The 18825-nt window shown below is 35.5% G+C and overlaps 1 protein-coding gene across 6 annotated transcripts; it reads left to right on the top strand.

Annotated features, from left to right (window-relative positions):
- The first annotated feature begins 1712 nt into the window (after positions 1–1712).
- LOC131021267 (uncharacterized) lies at positions 1713–10765 on the top strand. Of its 6 annotated transcripts, none has more exons than XR_009100908.1 (3): positions 1713–4246; positions 4885–7942; positions 9768–10765. XR_009100908.1 is itself a non-coding variant. In XM_057950380.1 (3 exons), the coding sequence occupies exon 3, from the start codon at positions 5947–5949 to the stop codon at positions 7048–7050; it is 1104 nt and encodes a 367-aa protein (XP_057806363.1). In that variant the 5' UTR covers positions 1713–2356; positions 4182–4246; positions 4885–5946; the 3' UTR covers positions 7051–10765. The 6 variants fall into 6 exon arrangements, 4 of the variants coding, with proteins under 4 accessions (XP_057806363.1, XP_057806365.1, XP_057806362.1 ...); XR_009100907.1 differs by having other exon boundaries at positions 4885–7884; XM_057950380.1 differs by having other exon boundaries at positions 1713–2356; positions 4182–4246; positions 4885–10765.
- Positions 10766–18825: the final 8060 nt, after the last annotated feature.

Consider the following 18825-nt stretch of genomic DNA (forward strand, 5'->3'; position numbering starts at 1 on the left):
GATTCACCCCGTCTTTTTAATCCTTTTCAGTTAAGAATCTTATGGTAAGTGTATAATGGTCAGCGGATTTTGTTTCCTGAGTTCACGTGTGATGAGGAGTAGAATAAGTAAATAGACGAGATCTGTACACGCGTGTATAGATTAAGAGAGCAACAAGTTGAGCGCGTGGGAGACCGTCCGCAGAGTAGCCGGTTTGCAGCTCTGAATAGAAGAGGTACACAGAAGACATCAACAGCTCTGGAGTATAGACTGAGTAAAGCGTTCCAGAAGTGATAAGAGACAGAGACCGAAGAAGAATTCCGCTCGGATATAGGAACATCTCTACTCATGTATCCTGTTGTCATCCTGATATACGGAATAACGGACTCTGACACATCGGCCTCAACTCTGCTGATATAGGAACATCTCTACTCATGTATCCTGCTGTCATCCTGATATACGGAATAACGGACTCTGACACATCGGCCTCAACTCTGCTTTCAAGTTACACGTATATTGTGTGATCCGAAGAGGAAATTACCATTGTACCCCGACACTCATGTATCTAGGGCTGGTAAACCGGTTCGGTTAAAACCACCGGACCGTAAACCGGTTCGGTTTTTGGTTACTCCATAGGGCCTAATTCGGTTCCGGCAAACCGGACCGATTATTCGGTTAACCGGACAAACCGATTAATTCAGTGATTTCGATTTCGGCCAGGATTAACCGGTTAATCGGTTAACCGAATTAATCCCAAAAAATTCGAAATTAATGAATTTGTAGGAAGTGGGGTTCGAACCTCAGCCTTTCAAAGAAAGGATAAGGTCCTATCCACTCCACCAACTAATGTTTTATGCTTATTACGAACACAAAAACATTTTATGAAGACTTATAAGGTTATATTAAAAAAAAAGAACAATTCTAATTCTAATAAATAAATTCCCAACCTAAGCCAACAATTTAACCACAAATCAATGCTATAAAATACTGAACTGGAGTGGACACAAAATGCAGTGAAACAGAGGTGGCAAAAAGTCATATTTATAGTTTTATATTTTCTTTCGTTTGAAGGATGGTAATCCAATCTCACTTATGAGAATTAAAGGAATAAAGTGGTGACTATATTCTGTTACACAATAAAGCTAAACTCTACAATGAGCCAATGAGAGGCATTTTCTGTTACAAATATAATTTTGCACATGCAAGCATAAATCCATGCAATGCTTTTGGACACACTAGCATACGAAATTGAATAGATTTACATAATGGTCAAAATTTGCAGGAGCAACATTTATTCTACCTTTTGAAGGCACTCTCGAAACTGCCAAACTGGTATCTGTCTATGGCAAATTGGACAGACGGGATGGTGAAGTAAGCGATGGCAGTCGGGATGGCGGGCGGAAGTAGGCGATGGCAAATGCAGCGGCGGATGGGAGAAAGGGGCTGGGAGAGCGGTTGCGTCCTGCCGCCTACTTGCTGACCAGGGGGGGAGCGGTGCCGGTGCCGGTGGGAAGACACGCCGGTGCTGGTGGGAAGATGCGCCGGACGTCGGAAGAGGAAGGGAGGCGCCGCAAAGTGTGAAGTGCAGAACAGCAGAAGAGGGCTGGGAGAGCGGGTGCGTTGTAGTAGCCCGCTCTTTTATTTATGATAAAAACTAGTAAATGCAATTTTTATAAATGAATCCAGTTTATGGTCCTGATTTTTTTTTTATCAGAGACGGAGTTGTTATTTTAGCTTTATACTTTTATAACGTATAAGAAAAACGCGACGAGGATTATTGAGCCATTCAATAATTTATTATCCAGTTTGATAACTGACTTAGCAAAGTCAAGTTATTAATTTATATGCGATAGAAATAGTATTTCTATTATTTACTTGAAGTCGTGATTAATTTTCGACTTATAAAACGAATTATAAAATATGTAATTCGTAGAGAGTTATAACGAAGCGTCGTTATTTAGTAGAACCCAATATTAGTTTTACAAATACTTGTAACTTCAATACTTTACAAATCATTATTTTTCCACTCCCTAATGTTTCCTACACTATATACGCATCCACTCCACCAAATTACATCATACCTACCTCCCCACCACTACTTTACTTTTCCCCCACCACATTAGTGCACCACCATCTCCACTACCTATGCTCCCCACCAACTTCAAAAAAACTTCACCCATTCCTTCCATTTCGCACCAGCAATCATAAAGAAAAGGAAGACTTGGCTTAACTATTTTGCCAAGATTTCAAGCTGCTCCAGTCCAGTAGTACCCCAACACTCCGGCAGTGTTTTGCAAGGCGATTTCAGCAATCCAAACGGTTCCCAAAAATTCTCAAATTAATTGTGTATCATCTTTCATATGTTTTCTATACTTTGGTAAAATTTCAGAAGGTTTGAAGCTCTTATGATTTATTTATGAATTTGTAAACATCACTGCCCATCTGGAATACATTTTTGGTAAACAATCTTTGGGAGGCCATAAGTAAAGTTTCAATCGGTGAAAACCTTTGAAACTTGAATATGTCACTCTAGACTCCCGTATCTTTCTTTTGAAATCGGCCTCACCATTTTTGAGTAAGGGAAACAACCGGTATAAATTCTTGAAATCTAGTTCTTATTCCTTGTACCATCCAGTAGATTTTACAAACCTACGACTTTGAGGTGGCAAATACCGACTTAAATCTTTGATTCTCAAGCCTATCTTTCTACTGAATATTCACTGACATGTTGGGAACTTACTTGTTCAGTTTTAGAATTTTTGGTGAAGCCTAAAGTGGTTTTTCCGATTTATGTTCTGAATCTGCCAAACTTGAACTCTTTTTGTGCATTGAACTTTAGATAGTCATATCTTCTAAACCATGAATGTTCTTAGAGTAAATCCAACTGGAGAGTGTTATGATCTCTCCCTAGTTTCCAGATTGACCCTTGGGGTTCCCAGTGGAGTTTTGTAAAGGGAGATATGAATTTTTAAAGAAAGCCCACTGACTTGGTTGTAATCTGGAAATCTGAAATTTTCAGATTTTTGCTTGTTAAATACCCATCTTTGAGAGGGCATATCTTGCTCGTTTGAATTGTTTTTCATTCGATTCAAATTGAAGAATGATCCTTGAAATGTCTAGTTTCCAGAATGTCTTTTGGAGCCTCATTTGGAGATCCGAGGCAGATTTGGTGTCTGTTGCAAAATAACCCCTTAAGAGCTCAAGTTGTTGAATTATTTTCTATGTATCAAAGTTTATTTTAAAGGATGTTTCATGAAAGATTTAGTATATGTGCGTAACAAGTTTGGGACTATTTATTTTAAATGAGGTCCGTTCTTTATTTAAATTATGATGGACTTTTAATGAATATTTTTGGGATTAAATTCTTATTTCTGGATTTATATAAATTATTATTTTTAAGGACTTATAAATATGAATTTCGTAGGCCTACTGACCTACTGTGATCGACGGTTTGTCGATGTCTAATAGCTTTGAAAAGTTTATAGCAAGTCCCGACATGAGTCTTGAGTACCCTGGTAAAATTTCAAGCCATTCCAACTTCGTTTGATACTTCTTTAAAATGCAAAACCTAAACTGCACATTACTACCGAGAATTTCAGAGAACAGATGAAAGAGTCATTTATTTCAGTAGCTTCCTGTGTGATCTAGCTTTCCAAATTTTTATGGTATTCACCTTATTGTGTTAGCTAGATATCCACCAAAGTTGAGCCCAGTTTGACAACGTTTACTATTTTTAAAAAATCCAAGTTTTCGATTGTTCAAAACTGCCGAACATGGTAGATCGTGGTAAAAACGTCATATCTCTCAAACCACTTGGAGTTTTCGACTCTACTTTTTTTATATGAAACTAGATTCGAAGATCTTTCTTTCAGTATGAGTCTCGAGTCCAGGAGATGTCGGAGTCAGAACAGATTAAATTTTGAAGTTGAGTCAGTGTAAAAACAGAGCATGTTTTAATGATGTTTTTGGACTTCGGACTTTAAAGCGAACTATTATCATTTATTTCTTTAAAGCCACTGGTTTATTTAATTAATTGGCTACTCTCTTTTGAGCCTATTAATTATTTGAGGTTACGCTAGTAATGATGTAACGAATTATGGATGCTAGAACCCTAAAACACTAAAAGATACCATAGGCACGTAGAATTAGACTTTGTCTTATGACAATTACTTCACGAACTTATCGACTCTTCATCAATGAAGGTCCGGGCGACAGAAAGTGAAGCCGAAGAAGAAACGACTCCACGCCAGCTTTAAGAACAATTGAGGTGGGCAATTTCTTACGCGTAAATAAAATGCTATGCAAGTGTTATGCTTTAAAATGCAAATTGGATCTTCAAGTATGGTATGCTTTATTACGCTTAAATGAGTTAAGCTTTATTATGATGCACGTTAAATGATTACGCTTATTTACGCTTGAATGCTTTACGCTGATAAGTTTATGCTTATGTTTGATGCTTGCGTCTGTTGGGGGAGGCCTCCCTCAACAGTACGATGCCGTGTCCGCTGAGGAGGGCCTTCCTCACGGCGCGATGCCCGTGTCCGCTGAGAGAGGCCTCTCTCGCGGCGCGATGCCAATATGCCAGTGTTACAGCGTCTATTGGGGGAGGCCTCCCTCAATAGTACGATGCCGTGACCGCTGAGGGAGGCTCCCCCTCACGGCGTGATGCCCGTGTTCGTTGGGGAAGGCCTTCTCCACGACACGATGTTTGTTAATGAAGATTGATGATGAAGAATGCCCTTATGCTATTTAAGAATTTGGAAATGTTTAATGAGAAAAGGATATGAAAGAAACTCATGCCTCTTATGCGATATTGTGAAATTGTTAATAATGTTATGTTATATGCTTGGCAACTGCCCACTAAGTACTCTTGTACTTAGCCTTTCGATGTTTATGTTTGTGCAGGTTGAGCTGTGATGGGCGATGAAGTGTTGTTGCTGAGTAGAGCTTTTGTCGAACTTAAAGTAGGCTCAGAAAGGATACATGTCTTCATACATGTATCTCAGTTATGCTTTCCGCTGTAAACACTGATTTTTTTTTAGTTACACCTTCCGTTGCAAACTCTGATAATGTTTTAGCCAAGCCCCTAACGATGCCTTTTTCCTTTTAAGGAATATAACGCGTATACAAGTTCTTTGAGTACCCTTTTTATGCGACCTATGCCTTTTTCCTTTTTAAGGAATATTTCACGCGTATTCAAGTCCTTTGAGTATTCTTTTATGCGCCCCTTTCTCAACCCGCTTCTTAATTTCCCTTCCCCAGTCATGGTTTTCCCGGATTAATTATCCTTAATTAAGGCCGGTCGTGACAGAGTGGTATCAGAGCAGTTCGTTTGCTCTGAGCCTAAGAGTTTATTTAAGCCAAACTTAGAATGGATCACTAAAGTGTCTAGAGTTCAATCGACAAAGCTCAGCACTTCATCGTATCACACTCAACGAAGCAGAATGGTATGCTCTTCCAAGTTTTGAGTTAATGTTTACAAAAAGTGAAAATTATCGTAATAGCAAAGTGAGTAACTGTTAATAACTATATTATGTTGTTATTGAATGAAATGATTTACGCAAGCGCGATTAAGTATGCCTATGGAATGAATCCCTATGAACATAGAGCTATTAAGATATGAGATCACACTACGACAGAACATAGAAGCAAACATAGAAAAAAATTAGATTGTATCTTTTGGTGGCTATAGTGAAGGAAGCAAGATAAGTGATACGTATAGAAAAAAATTTTCTTAAGCTGATGATATTATAGCCACTATAAATCTCCATGACTTATGCTTAAGTATCCAGTTTAGATGATGTGATAATATATGCTTAAGGATTGTTATGACTCATAGATTTGAGATGCTAAGGACCCTTAAAGCTTACTACATCAATGATCAATGATGTCATTGGAGTCATGACTTGTTTACAAGTTATATTAAGTTGACATTTACAAGAATTCTTTTGAGGCTTGTATTAGATTATGCTAGAGTGTACTAATTGGCACATCTTTGCTATCAGAATGCCGCCTAAGAGAGGACGCCCTGCGAAAAACAATAACAATCGCAGAAACCGTAACGCTGTACCCGAAGAACCACAAGATGCTCGAGGACATAACCCATCCCCTCCGCCTCCGACTAGGAGAGTCGAAGAACTCTTTTTAAGGCAAAATCCACCTACATTTGACGGAACGAGTGAACCGGCTGAAGCTGAGATTTGGGTGCGTGCAATAGAACGCATTTTCAACTTTCTACGTTGTACTGATGAGGAGCGCCTATCTTGCGTCTCTTTCCAACTAACAGGGTCGGCTGACTTCTGGTGGGAAGCACGACGAAAAATTCTGACACCTGAACAATGGGCAAGTTATACTTGGGAAGATTTTAAGACAGGATTATATGATAAATATATTCCGAAAAGCTATAGGAAGAAAAAAGAAGCTGAGTTCTACGAGTTAAAGCAAGGAAAGAAATCTGTGGTTGAATACGACAAGGAATTCTGCAACCTGTCTAGGTTTGCTCCGCAACAAGTGGACACAGATGAGAAGATGGCAGAGAAATTTTGTGCCGGTCTGCGACACGAAATTAGGATGACTCTAGCGAGCCACGGAGGACTCTCATATACGGAGTCTCTGAACAGGGCACTTGACATTGAAGCTGCAATGCCGTCAGACAAGTCAGCCCCACCATTGATCTCAACGCCAAACGACTTACTAGGAGCCTCACATACTCTCAAAAGGAAGCGCAAGTGGGACAGCAACGAAGACAATATCAATCAGACTAGTAAGAAAGTGTGGCAAGAAAAGGAACGGGCTGAACAGTTTATTCAACCAAGGTACGAGGCACAGACTAACCTCGAGCCAACTAGAGGTAACCAAGGTCAGAAAGGAATTTCACCTTGCCCAAATTGCGGTAAGATGCATAGGAGTGTTTGTCGAGCTGGGACTAACGGTTGTTACAATTGTGGCCAAAAAGGTCACTACTCCACGCAATGCCCCAACAGACAACGAGGTTCAGCAATTGGGAACATCCATACCCCCTTGCCAGCAATACGTGGACACTTGCGAAATCAGTTTCAATCACATCAGTGAAAATCTTATGGAGGCACCGCAGATATAAAAAAAAAATTACGTGGGAGTTTGAAGACAAAATGAAAGAGAAGTACCCGGATTGTTTTAACAGAGATATGCAAATTTCGGGACGAAATTTTTGTTAAGAGGGGTAGTATGTAGTAGCCCGCTCTTTTATTTATGATAAAAACTAGTAAATGCAATTTTTATAAATGAATCCAGTTTATGGTCCTGATTTTTTTTTTATCAGAGACGGAGTTATTATTTTAGCTTTATACTTTTATAACGTATAAGAAAAACGCGACGAGGATTATTGAGCCATTCAATAATTTATTATCCAGTTTGATAACTGACTTAGCAAAGTCAAGTTATTAATTTATATGCGATAGAAATAGTATTTCTATTATTTACTTGAAGTCGTGATTAATTTTCGACTTATAAAACGAATTATAAAATATGTAATTCGTAGAGAGTTATAACGAAGCGTCGTTATTTAGTAGAACCCAATATTAGTTTTACAAATACTTGTAACTTCAATACTTTACAAATCATTATTTTTCCACTCCCTAATGTTTCCTACACTATATACGCATCCACTCCACCAAATTACATCATACCTACCTCCCCACCACTACTTTACTTTTCCCCCACCACATTAGTGCACCACCATCTCCACTACCTATGCTCCCCACCAACTTCAAAAAAACTTCACCCATTCCTTCCATTTCGCACCAGCAATCATAAAGAAAAGGAAGACTTGGCTTAACTATTTTGCCAAGATTTCAAGCTGCTCCAGTCCAGTAGTACCCCAACACTCCGGCAGTGTTTTGCAAGGCGATTTCAGCAATCCAAACGGTTCCCAAAAATTCTCAAATTAATTGTGTATCATCTTTCATATGTTTTCTATACTTTGGTAAAATTTCAGAAGGTTTGAAGCTCTTATGATTTATTTATGAATTTGTAAACATCACTGCCCATCTGGAATACATTTTTGGTAAACAATCTTTGGGAGGCCATAAGTAAAGTTTCAATCGGTGAAAACCTTTGAAACTTGAATATGTCACTCTAGACTCCCGTATCTTTCTTTTGAAATCGGCCTCACCATTTTTGAGTAAGGGAAACAACCGGTATAAATTCTTGAAATCTAGTTCTTATTCCTTGTACCATCCAGTAGATTTTACAAACCTACGACTTTGAGGTGGCAAATACCGACTTAAATCTTTGATTCTCAAGCCTATCTTTCTACTGAATATTCACTGACATGTTGGGAACTTACTTGTTCAGTTTTAGAATTTTTGGTGAAGCCTAAAGTGGTTTTTCCGATTTATGTTCTGAATCTGCCAAACTTGAACTCTTTTTGTGCATTGAACTTTAGATAGTCATATCTTCTAAACCATGAATGTTCTTAGAGTAAATCCAACTGGAGAGTGTTATGATCTCTCCCTAGTTTCCAGATTGACCCTTGGGGTTCCCAGTGGAGTTTTGTAAAGGGAGATATGAATTTTTAAAGAAAGCCCACTGACTTGGTTGTAATCTGGAAATCTGAAATTTTCAGATTTTTGCTTGTTAAATACCCATCTTTGAGAGGGCATATCTTGCTCGTTTGAATTGTTTTTCATTCGATTCAAATTGAAGAATGATCCTTGAAATGTCTAGTTTCCAGAATGTCTTTTGGAGCCTCATTTGGAGATCCGAGGCAGATTTGGTGTCTGTTGCAAAATAACCCCTTAAGAGCTCAAGTTGTTGAATTATTTTCTATGTATCAAAGTTTATTTTAAAGGATGTTTCATGAAAGATTTAGTATATGTGCGTAACAAGTTTGGGACTATTTATTTTAAATGAGGTCCGTTCTTTATTTAAATTATGATGGACTTTTAATGAATATTTTTGGGATTAAACTCTTATTTCTGGATTTATATAAATTATTATTTTTAAGGACTTATAAATATGAATTTCGTAGGCCTACTGACCTACTGTGATCGACGGTTTGTCGATGTCTAATAGCTTTGAAAAGTTTATAGCAAGTCCCGACATGAGTCTTGAGTACCCTGGTAAAATTTCAAGCCATTCCAACTTCGTTTGATACTTCTTTAAAATGCAAAACCTAAACTGCACATTACTACCGAGAATTTCAGAGAACAGATGAAAGAGTCATTTATTTCAGTAGCTTCCTGTGTGATCTAGCTTTCCAAATTTTTATGGTATTCACCTTATTGTGTTAGCTAGATATCCACCAAAGTTGAGCCCAGTTTGACAACGTTTACTATTTTTAAAAAATCCAAGTTTTCGATTGTTCAAAACTGCCGAACATGGTAGATCGTGGTAAAAACGTCATATCTCTCAAACCACTTGGAGTTTTCGACTCTACTTTTTTTATATGAAACTAGATTCGAAGATCTTTCTTTCAGTATGAGTCTCGAGTCCAGGAGATGTCGGAGTCAGAACAGATTAAATTTTGAAGTTGAGTCAGTGTAAAAACAGAGCATGTTTTAATGATGTTTTTGGACTTCGGACTTTAAAGCGAACTATTATCATTTATTTCTTTAAAGCCACTGGTTTATTTAATTAATTGGCTACTCTCTTTTGAGCCTATTAATTATTTGAGGTTACGCTAGTAATGATGTAACGAATTATGGATGCTAGAACCCTAAAACACTAAAAGATACCATAGGCACGTAGAATTAGACTTTGTCTTATGACAATTACTTCACGAACTTATCGACTCTTCATCAATGAAGGTCCGGGCGACAGAAAGTGAAGCCGAAGAAGAAACGACTCCACGCCAGCTTTAAGAACAATTGAGGTGGGCAATTTCTTACGCGTAAATAAAATGCTATGCAAGTGTTATGCTTTAAAATGCAAATTGGATCTTCAAGTATGGTATGCTTTATTACGCTTAAATGAGTTAAGCTTTATTATGATGCACGTTAAATGATTACGCTTATTTACGCTTGAATGCTTTACGCTGATAAGTTTATGCTTATGTTTGATGCTTGCGTCTGTTGGGGGAGGCCTCCCTCAACAGTACGATGCCGTGTCCGCTGAGGAGGGCCTTCCTCACGGCGCGATGCCCGTGTCCGCTGAGAGAGGCCTCTCTCGCGGCGCGATGCCAATATGCCAGTGTTACAGCGTCTATTGGGGGAGGCCTCCCTCAATAGTACGATGCCGTGACCGCTGAGGGAGGCTCCCCCTCACGGCGTGATGCCCGTGTTCGTTGGGGAAGGCCTTCTCCACGACACGATGTTTGTTAATGAAGATTGATGATGAAGAATGCCCTTATGCTATTTAAGAATTTGGAAATGTTTAATGAGAAAAGGATATGAAAGAAACTCATGCCTCTTATGCGATATTGTGAAATTGTTAATAATGTTATGTTATATGCTTGGCAACTGCCCACTAAGTACTCTTGTACTTAGCCTTTCGATGTTTATGTTTGTGCAAGTTGAGCTGTGATGGGCGATGAAGTGTTGTTGCTGAGTAGAGCTTTTGTCGAACTTAAAGTAGGCTCAGAAAGGATACATGTCTTCATACATGTATCTCAGTTATGCTTTCCGCTGTAAACACTGATTTTTTTTTAGTTACACCTTCCGTTGCAAACTCTGATAATGTTTTAGCCAAGCCCCTAACGATGCCTTTTTCCTTTTAAGGAATATAACGCGTATACAAGTTCTTTGAGTACCCTTTTTATGCGACCTATGCCTTTTTCCTTTTTAAGGAATATTTCACGCGTATTCAAGTCCTTTGAGTATTCTTTTATGCGCCCCTTTCTCAACCCGCTTCTTAATTTCCCTTCCCCAGTCATGGTTTTCCCGGATTAATTATCCTTAATTAAGGCCGGTCGTGACATGCGTCCTGCCGCCTGCAGGCTGAGCACGGGGGGGAGGGGGAAAGAGCGGCGCTGGTGCCGGTGGGAAGACACGCCGGTCGGACGTCGGAAGAAGAAGTGAGGCGCCGCCCGCAAAGCGTGAAGTGCAGAACAGGCGTGAATTGAGAAGAGAAGTGAGACGCGAGAACCCTAACTAATTTGATATAAAATAAAATATAAAACAATTAATTTAATAATTTAAGTAAACCGGTTAATCGGTTTAACCGGTTAACCGACCGGTTAAACCGATTAACCGGTTAACAGAGATATAACTAACCGATAACCGAACCGAACCGGTAAAAACCGGTTATCAGTTAACCGATAACCGGTTTTTCCGGTTCGGTTACGGTTTTAACTGAAAAACCGATACCGAATTACCAGCCCTACATGTATCCTATAAATAGTGTCCATCGTCATTTGTAATGGATACGCTTTCATAATACAATTGAGTACCATTCTTCCTCTCATATTTCACAAACTATTTTTCGTCATCTCTCACACTTACGCAAGTAATCCACCGTTCATATTAAAATCTCACGTTATAATTCAACAACGTGATTTATTCTTCTTCTTCTTTTTCTTCTTCTTCTTTTCCTCATCATCCTCCAAAGTTGCATGATGCGCAGCGGCGTGGTGGCAGACGATGGTGGTTTATGCACAGCGGCGGCAGCAGCAACAACAACCAACTACGATTTCTCACATAATGATTCGAAGATGTATTGTGATTATGGTATGGTGGATAATGAAATTTTGATAGAATATTGATGGATCGATAGATATGGAGGCTATGGTGGTGGTTTAAGGCGGAGTTTGCCGAAAATCGGAGAATGAGGGGGTGGATTACAGTCTACAGAGAAGTTCGTTGGAAACACGAAGAAGAAGGTTGCAAAATTGGTGGAGGAAAATTGGAAAAGATTTTACTGTCAGAATTAAATCATGCATATTGTGTCAATAAATCCTGCATATTGTGTCACTGAAGCCTGCATCTCGAATCAATGAACCATGCATCATTTTTTCTGAAATCTGCTATATTTAAATAGTATGAGAGATTTAGTTTTATATGATTATTCAATCACTTTAATTTATAATGACAAAATTGTCAATCACTTTTAAATAATGAAGACTCGTCGAAAAATCGGAGAATCGCCGGAAATCGAAGAAGGAGGCGGTGGGTTACAGAGGAGTTCGCCAGAAACACGAAGAATAATGTTGCAAAATTGGTGGAGGGAAAATTGAAAAGGATTTTGCTGTCAAAATTAAACCATGCATATTGTGTCAACGAACCTTGCATCTCGTGTCAATGAACCATGCATTATTTTTCCTGAAATCTGATATATATTTAAACTGAAATCTGCTATATTTAAATAGTATGAGAGATTTAGTTTTATATGATTATTCAGTTAATTTCTAATGACAAATTTGTCGATCACTTTCAAATAATGAAGACACGTCGAAAAATAAATTAGATATTTATATATTTTTCTTTTGTATTTTTGAAATATATAACTTTAAAATTTAACAATGTTTCGAAATGTATTGCCTTTAACATTAAATATTTTTACGTTCATGATTATGTAATTATTTGTCGCACCCCAAATTCAAAATCCTAGATCCGCTACTGGTCATACGCATGGTTCTTGCAATTAGTCATGTATTGTTCTATTTATATTTTCTTGCAATTAGTCGTGCATGGTTCTGTTTTATAATATGCATTATTCTATTGTGCAATATGCAGTGTTCTGCTTCGTCAAATACATGATTTTCGCAAGAAACAGAAAAATGATTGTTTTGCCCCTTCGTATTTTTTAAGAATGGAATCTTTTAGTGTCAGCGTCACATGTCGTTCATTTGTGCAGTCCACTTTTTTCAATTAATAATATAAATTTGGATCTATATACTACCCAAGGGGAGGGTTTTACCAGAATGCAACCCTATATATATAACTTGCGGAAATGTATATCAAATTCCTAGGTTTTACGTTAGATGGGATTTACTCTTTTATTAAAATTAGACATTTGTCTCCCATGAACCAATAAATTAATGAAAATATCATCACTGCCATATCACACAATAAAAAATAAAATCATAATATCTTCATGATAAATTCTACATAAATTAACTCCCTTAATTCCAAAACCAATGATTTTGCTAGGTGACAAAGAGAGAAAAAGACAGAAACGCGACGTGGCGACGCCGCGACAGGAACTTGAATAATGAGATACAATATGCAAGAAAATGAAATATTATAAACTCTTATATACTTATTTTAATTTTTTGTTTGTATAAAATTTAGCTCAAACCAAAGCATTCTAGAACGTATAACGTGAATTCTACATTTGCCATGGAAAGACTGAATAAACGTGGACCCACAAAGACCACACACACACACATGACTGCGCAAAATTCCGCCACACCATCAAGAAACATCTGATTTAAATCCCATGGACTCTGCTCCGATTTCGAAATTTTATTTCAGTAGTTATATTGAAAATATGGGACGTATTAATAAGTGATGTGGGAAAATTAAACTGTATGGGCGTCTACAAATTTACAGTAAGAAAAGTGATGAAATTGGAGGCAACTTGAATCGAAAGATTTTCTTTGATATGAGTTGTTAACCGTTGGGAAATGAGACCACCTGTTTCTTTTGTACATTATGTAACTAATTCAAATCTGTCATGGAACAAATAGAGTATTTTCATGAGTCACATATACCCGATCAATGAATGTTCACCATTTTTCGAAAATTCTTTCGATATACCACATGAATAGCCAAAAATATAAGAGGTAATATATAGAAGTGTCCACTTTCATATTGTAAAATTAAAAATTAGTCTATCAAATAAAAAATAAAAAATTGATCAATTTTTGTGTAAAAATACAAATTTACCCCTAAAATAAAAACATAAAAAATGGCCACTTTTCTCTATCTCTCTTAAGGCTTCGACACTCTTCTCACAGCTTCCTCTTTCTCTCTCTCTCTCTCTCCTCTCTCTCTCTCCACCATCTTCTTCTTCGTTGTCCCGTCGCGCTGCCTCCTCCGGTTGCGAATTGCCGTCGCACACTGCCGCCGTCTGGTAAGATTTCTGGTGTCGCCGCTGCAAGTCGTCGATGAATCTAATTGTGGTGCAACATCGTCGTCAACAGCAGGAGCTCATGTTGTCTAGTGGATTATTTTTCAACAACAATGGAGCCGCAATCACCCTGTCAGTATCGAAGCCAAAAAGAGGGATCTTGATCAATTGGTATTCATCTATGCCACGAATTAGGGAAAAATTAGGTGATATGGTATCAAAAGAAAGGAATTACGAGAATTCACTTATAATTATATTCATGTGTTACAGTAGGTGACTTGATCAATATTCACGTTTCCAAATTCACTTATAATTATATTTATTTATTTATATTAATATTTATATATTGATTAATGTTTTTTGAACCTCTTCCTTCTTCTCCGGAATTACGAGAACTGATTTCATGGTGTAGAAAGAAATTAAGTGGCTGATTTACGAATTTCATTTGAGAGATTTAATTGATTGAAAGAGAAAAATAGTTTTTGGATAATTGATTAATGATGTTGAATTCACAATTAGATCTATGAATTCATATTTTAATGTTTTTCAATTCACAACCAGATTTATGAATTCACAACTTAATATTCTCGAATTCACAACTTAATATTCTTGAATTCACAATTAACTCGATGAATTCACAACTTAATATTCTTGAATTATCAACCAGATCTATGAATTCACAACTAAAACATGAATTCAACAACTAAAATAAATTCTATTTTTAGTTGTGAATTCACAATCGGCTCGATAAATTCACAACCAAAAAATTCTGATTATGAATTAAATTTTGGTTGTGAATTCGACTGGTTGTGAGTTCACAACCAAAAAATTATGGTTGTGAATTAAATTCTAGTTGTGAATTCGACTGGTTATGAATTCACAACAAAAAAAATCTGGTTTAGGGTTTAGGTTTGAGGGTTTAGGGTTTAGGGTTTAGAGTGGGTTTAGGGTTGTGGGTTTAGAGTGGATTTAGGATTTAGTGTTTAGGTTTTAAGATTTAGGGTTTAGAGTGGGTTTACGGTTTAGGGTTTAGGTTTTAGGGTTTAAGGTTTAGAGTGGATTTAGGGTTTAGGGTTTAGGGTTTAGAGTGGGCTTAGGCTTGTGAATTCACAATCAAAAAATTCTTGTTGTGAGTTCGACTGTTTAAGGTTCATGGTTTAGGGTTTAGGGTTTAGGGTTTAGATAGGGTTTAGGGTTTACGGTTGTGAATTAAATTTTCATTGTGAATTCGACTGGTTTTGAATTCACAACCAAAAAATTCTTATTGTGAATTAAATTTAGGTTGTGAATTCACAACCAAAAAAATCTGGTTGTGAATTAAATTTTAATTGTGAATTCGACTGGTTGTGAATTCACAAACAAAAAATTCTAGTTGTGAATTCGATTGGTTGTGAATTCACAATTCACAACCAGTGTGAATTCACAACCAAAAATTTTTGGTTGTGAATTGCAGGATTTTTTAAAGGGGTGATGTAAAGTGGACATTTTTTTAATTTTTAATGTGAAGGATATTTTGGTAACACTGGCCATTTTTTAATATTTTTATCTTAGTGGACAATTTTTAATTTTACAATATGAAAGTGGCCATTTTAAAAATCCACTCAAAATATAATTATTAAAACTTATAAAGTCATATACTTATAAATCTATAATAAAAGTAGCTATTTTTGAATGAAATGACAATTTTATTCACATAATGTTGACATAAAGTAATATGATAGTATTAAAATAAAATAAAAAATATTCTAAAAAAATTAAAAGAAATGAAAAATACTTACATTTCTTTTATTCTTTGGCTAAGCTTATTTTAAAGAGTTTATAAGCTGCAAAAGCTTATAAGATATTTTAAGAGCTTATAAGATGTAGCTTTTTAAGAACTTATAAGTTGTCAAAATGTTTGGATAATTGAGCTTATAAGTTAGAAAGAGATTTTTGCTAGAGAGAGAAAATATTTTTTTAGAGAGAGAAAATCGAAGAGAAATAAACTTGAATGATATATGATAAAAATAATAAATTATAGTTGAAAAATATTTGTAAAATAATTGTTGCATATAAGATTAAAAAAAATAAGTTGGAGGTATAAGAACTTATTTTTTGGGAGCTTATAAGCTCTTGAAACTTATTTCTTGAACTTATAAACTGTTTAGGAGCTCATTTTGCCAAACACTTTAAATGAGCTTATAAAGTTGTTTTGAAGAGCTTATAAGATCAGCCAAACACCCTCTTAGCCTTTAATTTATTTATTTTTCTTTCTTCTGCCATTTAATGACATTAAATAGTGAGCTGTTCTCTTTAATTTTATTTTATATTTACTTTTTCATTTGTTCCATTCGTTCTTTTCTCATTCAATAGTATTTCATCCGTCTCACAAAAATATGAACATTTTGTCATTTTGTGATGTCTCACAAAAATATGAACATTTTTATTTTGGTACACTACCCCACCACAATCCATTTACTTTTCATCTCTACTTTTCATAAAGTGAGATCCTTTTTTCACTCACAATACTCTTTTACCTAATATTTCTTAAAACCCGTGTCACTTACAAATGTTCATGTTTTTGTGAGACGGATGGAGTATTAATTTCTGTTTTTTTTTTATATATATAAATGATTGAATTCATTTTAATCTTTTTTTTTCATTTAATAATGATAGCTTTTTTTCTTTTTTCCGGTTGTTTTAATTTTTTTATTTTTAATTTCCAATTTTTCTATTTAATTATCTTTTTGAGGAATTTTTTGTATTTAATTATCACTTTTATAGTTATTTTCCTAAAGATGTGTTAGTAACCATTAATTAGAATCAAGTTTTTTAATTAGAATTAAAAATCTATACACACTCATTTGTAATTTGACATTCCATTTTTCCATTTTATTATTTTTTTTTTTTTTCAGTTGTTTGCATTCATTTGGTTCTTTTCGGATTTTTTTTTAATTTAATAGCATTCTTTTTTTTCTTTTTTCTTCAACTGTTTTCATTTTGTTAGTTTTTTTTTTTTTTTTGCTTTTTTGCATTAAATTAATTTAATTTATTTTATGTCTTTTTTGTCGATAAACATTAATTAAAATATGTAAATATTCATTTGTAATTTGACATTTTAAAAAATATATATTTTGGAGCTAGAGGTCCAGTCCCATTTCGATTAAGGTACGCAATCATTTTTTTTTTAAAATGCATGTTCTTGAGTACACAAAATTATACATGAAATTGTACACGAATGCTCTTTATACTCAAACATAATTTTTTGGTTGATTTGTTGCTAATACAATGTGTAATTTAATATTTTTGGCTACATACATTTATTTCAGTCATAGTAAGACACAAAATTCTTACTTTAAATGTTCTTGAATATACGACTAGAATTTTGTTAACGAGACAACGCCTGAAAGATGCAATTGGGCGATTCCACTCATTTAAAATTGTGATTAAATAGAGTTGTTTAGGGTTTCATAGACGTCTTCATGTCATGTCTCGTGCACAAATCCGTGCATATGCCATCAAACTACGTCTTTTCCTCTTGCAGTTGGGCTTCGCTCAATTGAGAACGATGAGTCATAGATATAATTTTTCCTCCAATTTAGAACGAGGAGATAGAGAATGGGGTCTGACCCTCGATGATTCTAATCAAGTTGGATTTCTCGGTAACAAGACAAGTTTCGAAATGAATCTGAGTCCTCATCAGGTCAACGAATTGATTATATTTCGGAGGACGGGGCGGCAGCGCAACTACAAAGGGGGTGGAAGACGGAGGTTTCATTTGGACAGGGTTTCAATTGGAAACAGCTGCGATGGCAGAGGAGCTAAAGCGGCAGCACGAAGCAACGACTGAGGGTGGCAGTAGTAGGCAGCCTTACGTCGTGGCCACTTAAAACCCTACACGAAGGGGGCACGACGAGAGAATAAAAGAAGAGAGAAGGGAAATTCATATTTTATTGATCCAAGAAAAGTTTTAAAAAATTTAAAAATGTTCTGATAGAAAAAAATTTATTATTTATAGGACTCATTGAGGGTGTTGTTGTCTTTTTAAGTTAAAATGGTAGTTATATTATCCTCCATCAGTTCCACTCTATTTTTTTTTTTTTTTTTGAGACGTCTCACAATAATAGGCTCGTTTTTCATTTTGTGTAAAAAAATATACTTAATTATTGTGAACCACACCACTTTTCTCCTAAAAAATAAATTTCTTAATTTTCCTGCTCAAAAAAACTAAGTCTATTAAAGTGAGACGGGTGAGGATATTTTTATGACTATGGCTTTATAAGTTTTAGTACTTCTTTTCATGGCTATATATATATATATATATATATATTTCTCCCTTTTATAAATATGTATGAATCCTTAAAACTACTCACCAAACCTCAAGTATCTTTTGACATTCCCAAAAAAATGCAATTTCAAATAATTATAATAATAACAATAAAAAATCCATAGCCCATCTCCCAAATATAAAAAATTGCTATAATATTGAATAAATAGGAGTGAGATAGATTCAAAAGATTAGATACACATGAAGCGAGATAAATTCAAAAGATTGTATTTAGGTATGAGTGTTATAATTATAATGTTCAAATTAAGTTTAATATATTCTTACATAAATTTGATTAATTAAAAATGTCAATTATTTTGAAAATTCAAAACTTCATTAAAATGAAGCATTTACAATATACATGAACCACTAATGAAAATTATAGTTCCCAAGGGGACACCACGCAACATGTGCATATAAATCATAATATTGTATACACATTGTGTGTTAGAACAGAAAATAAAAAACTAGACGAACCCAAATTCATATTGGGAGAGAAGGATAATACAGCACATAAGAAATCCAGGTAAAGAATTAAGTGAAGAAACAAT

Source organism: Salvia miltiorrhiza, chromosome 4 (assembly GCF_028751815.1).
Source record: "Salvia miltiorrhiza cultivar Shanhuang (shh) chromosome 4, IMPLAD_Smil_shh, whole genome shotgun sequence".
Lineage (NCBI taxonomy): Eukaryota > Viridiplantae > Streptophyta > Magnoliopsida > Lamiales > Lamiaceae > Salvia > Salvia miltiorrhiza.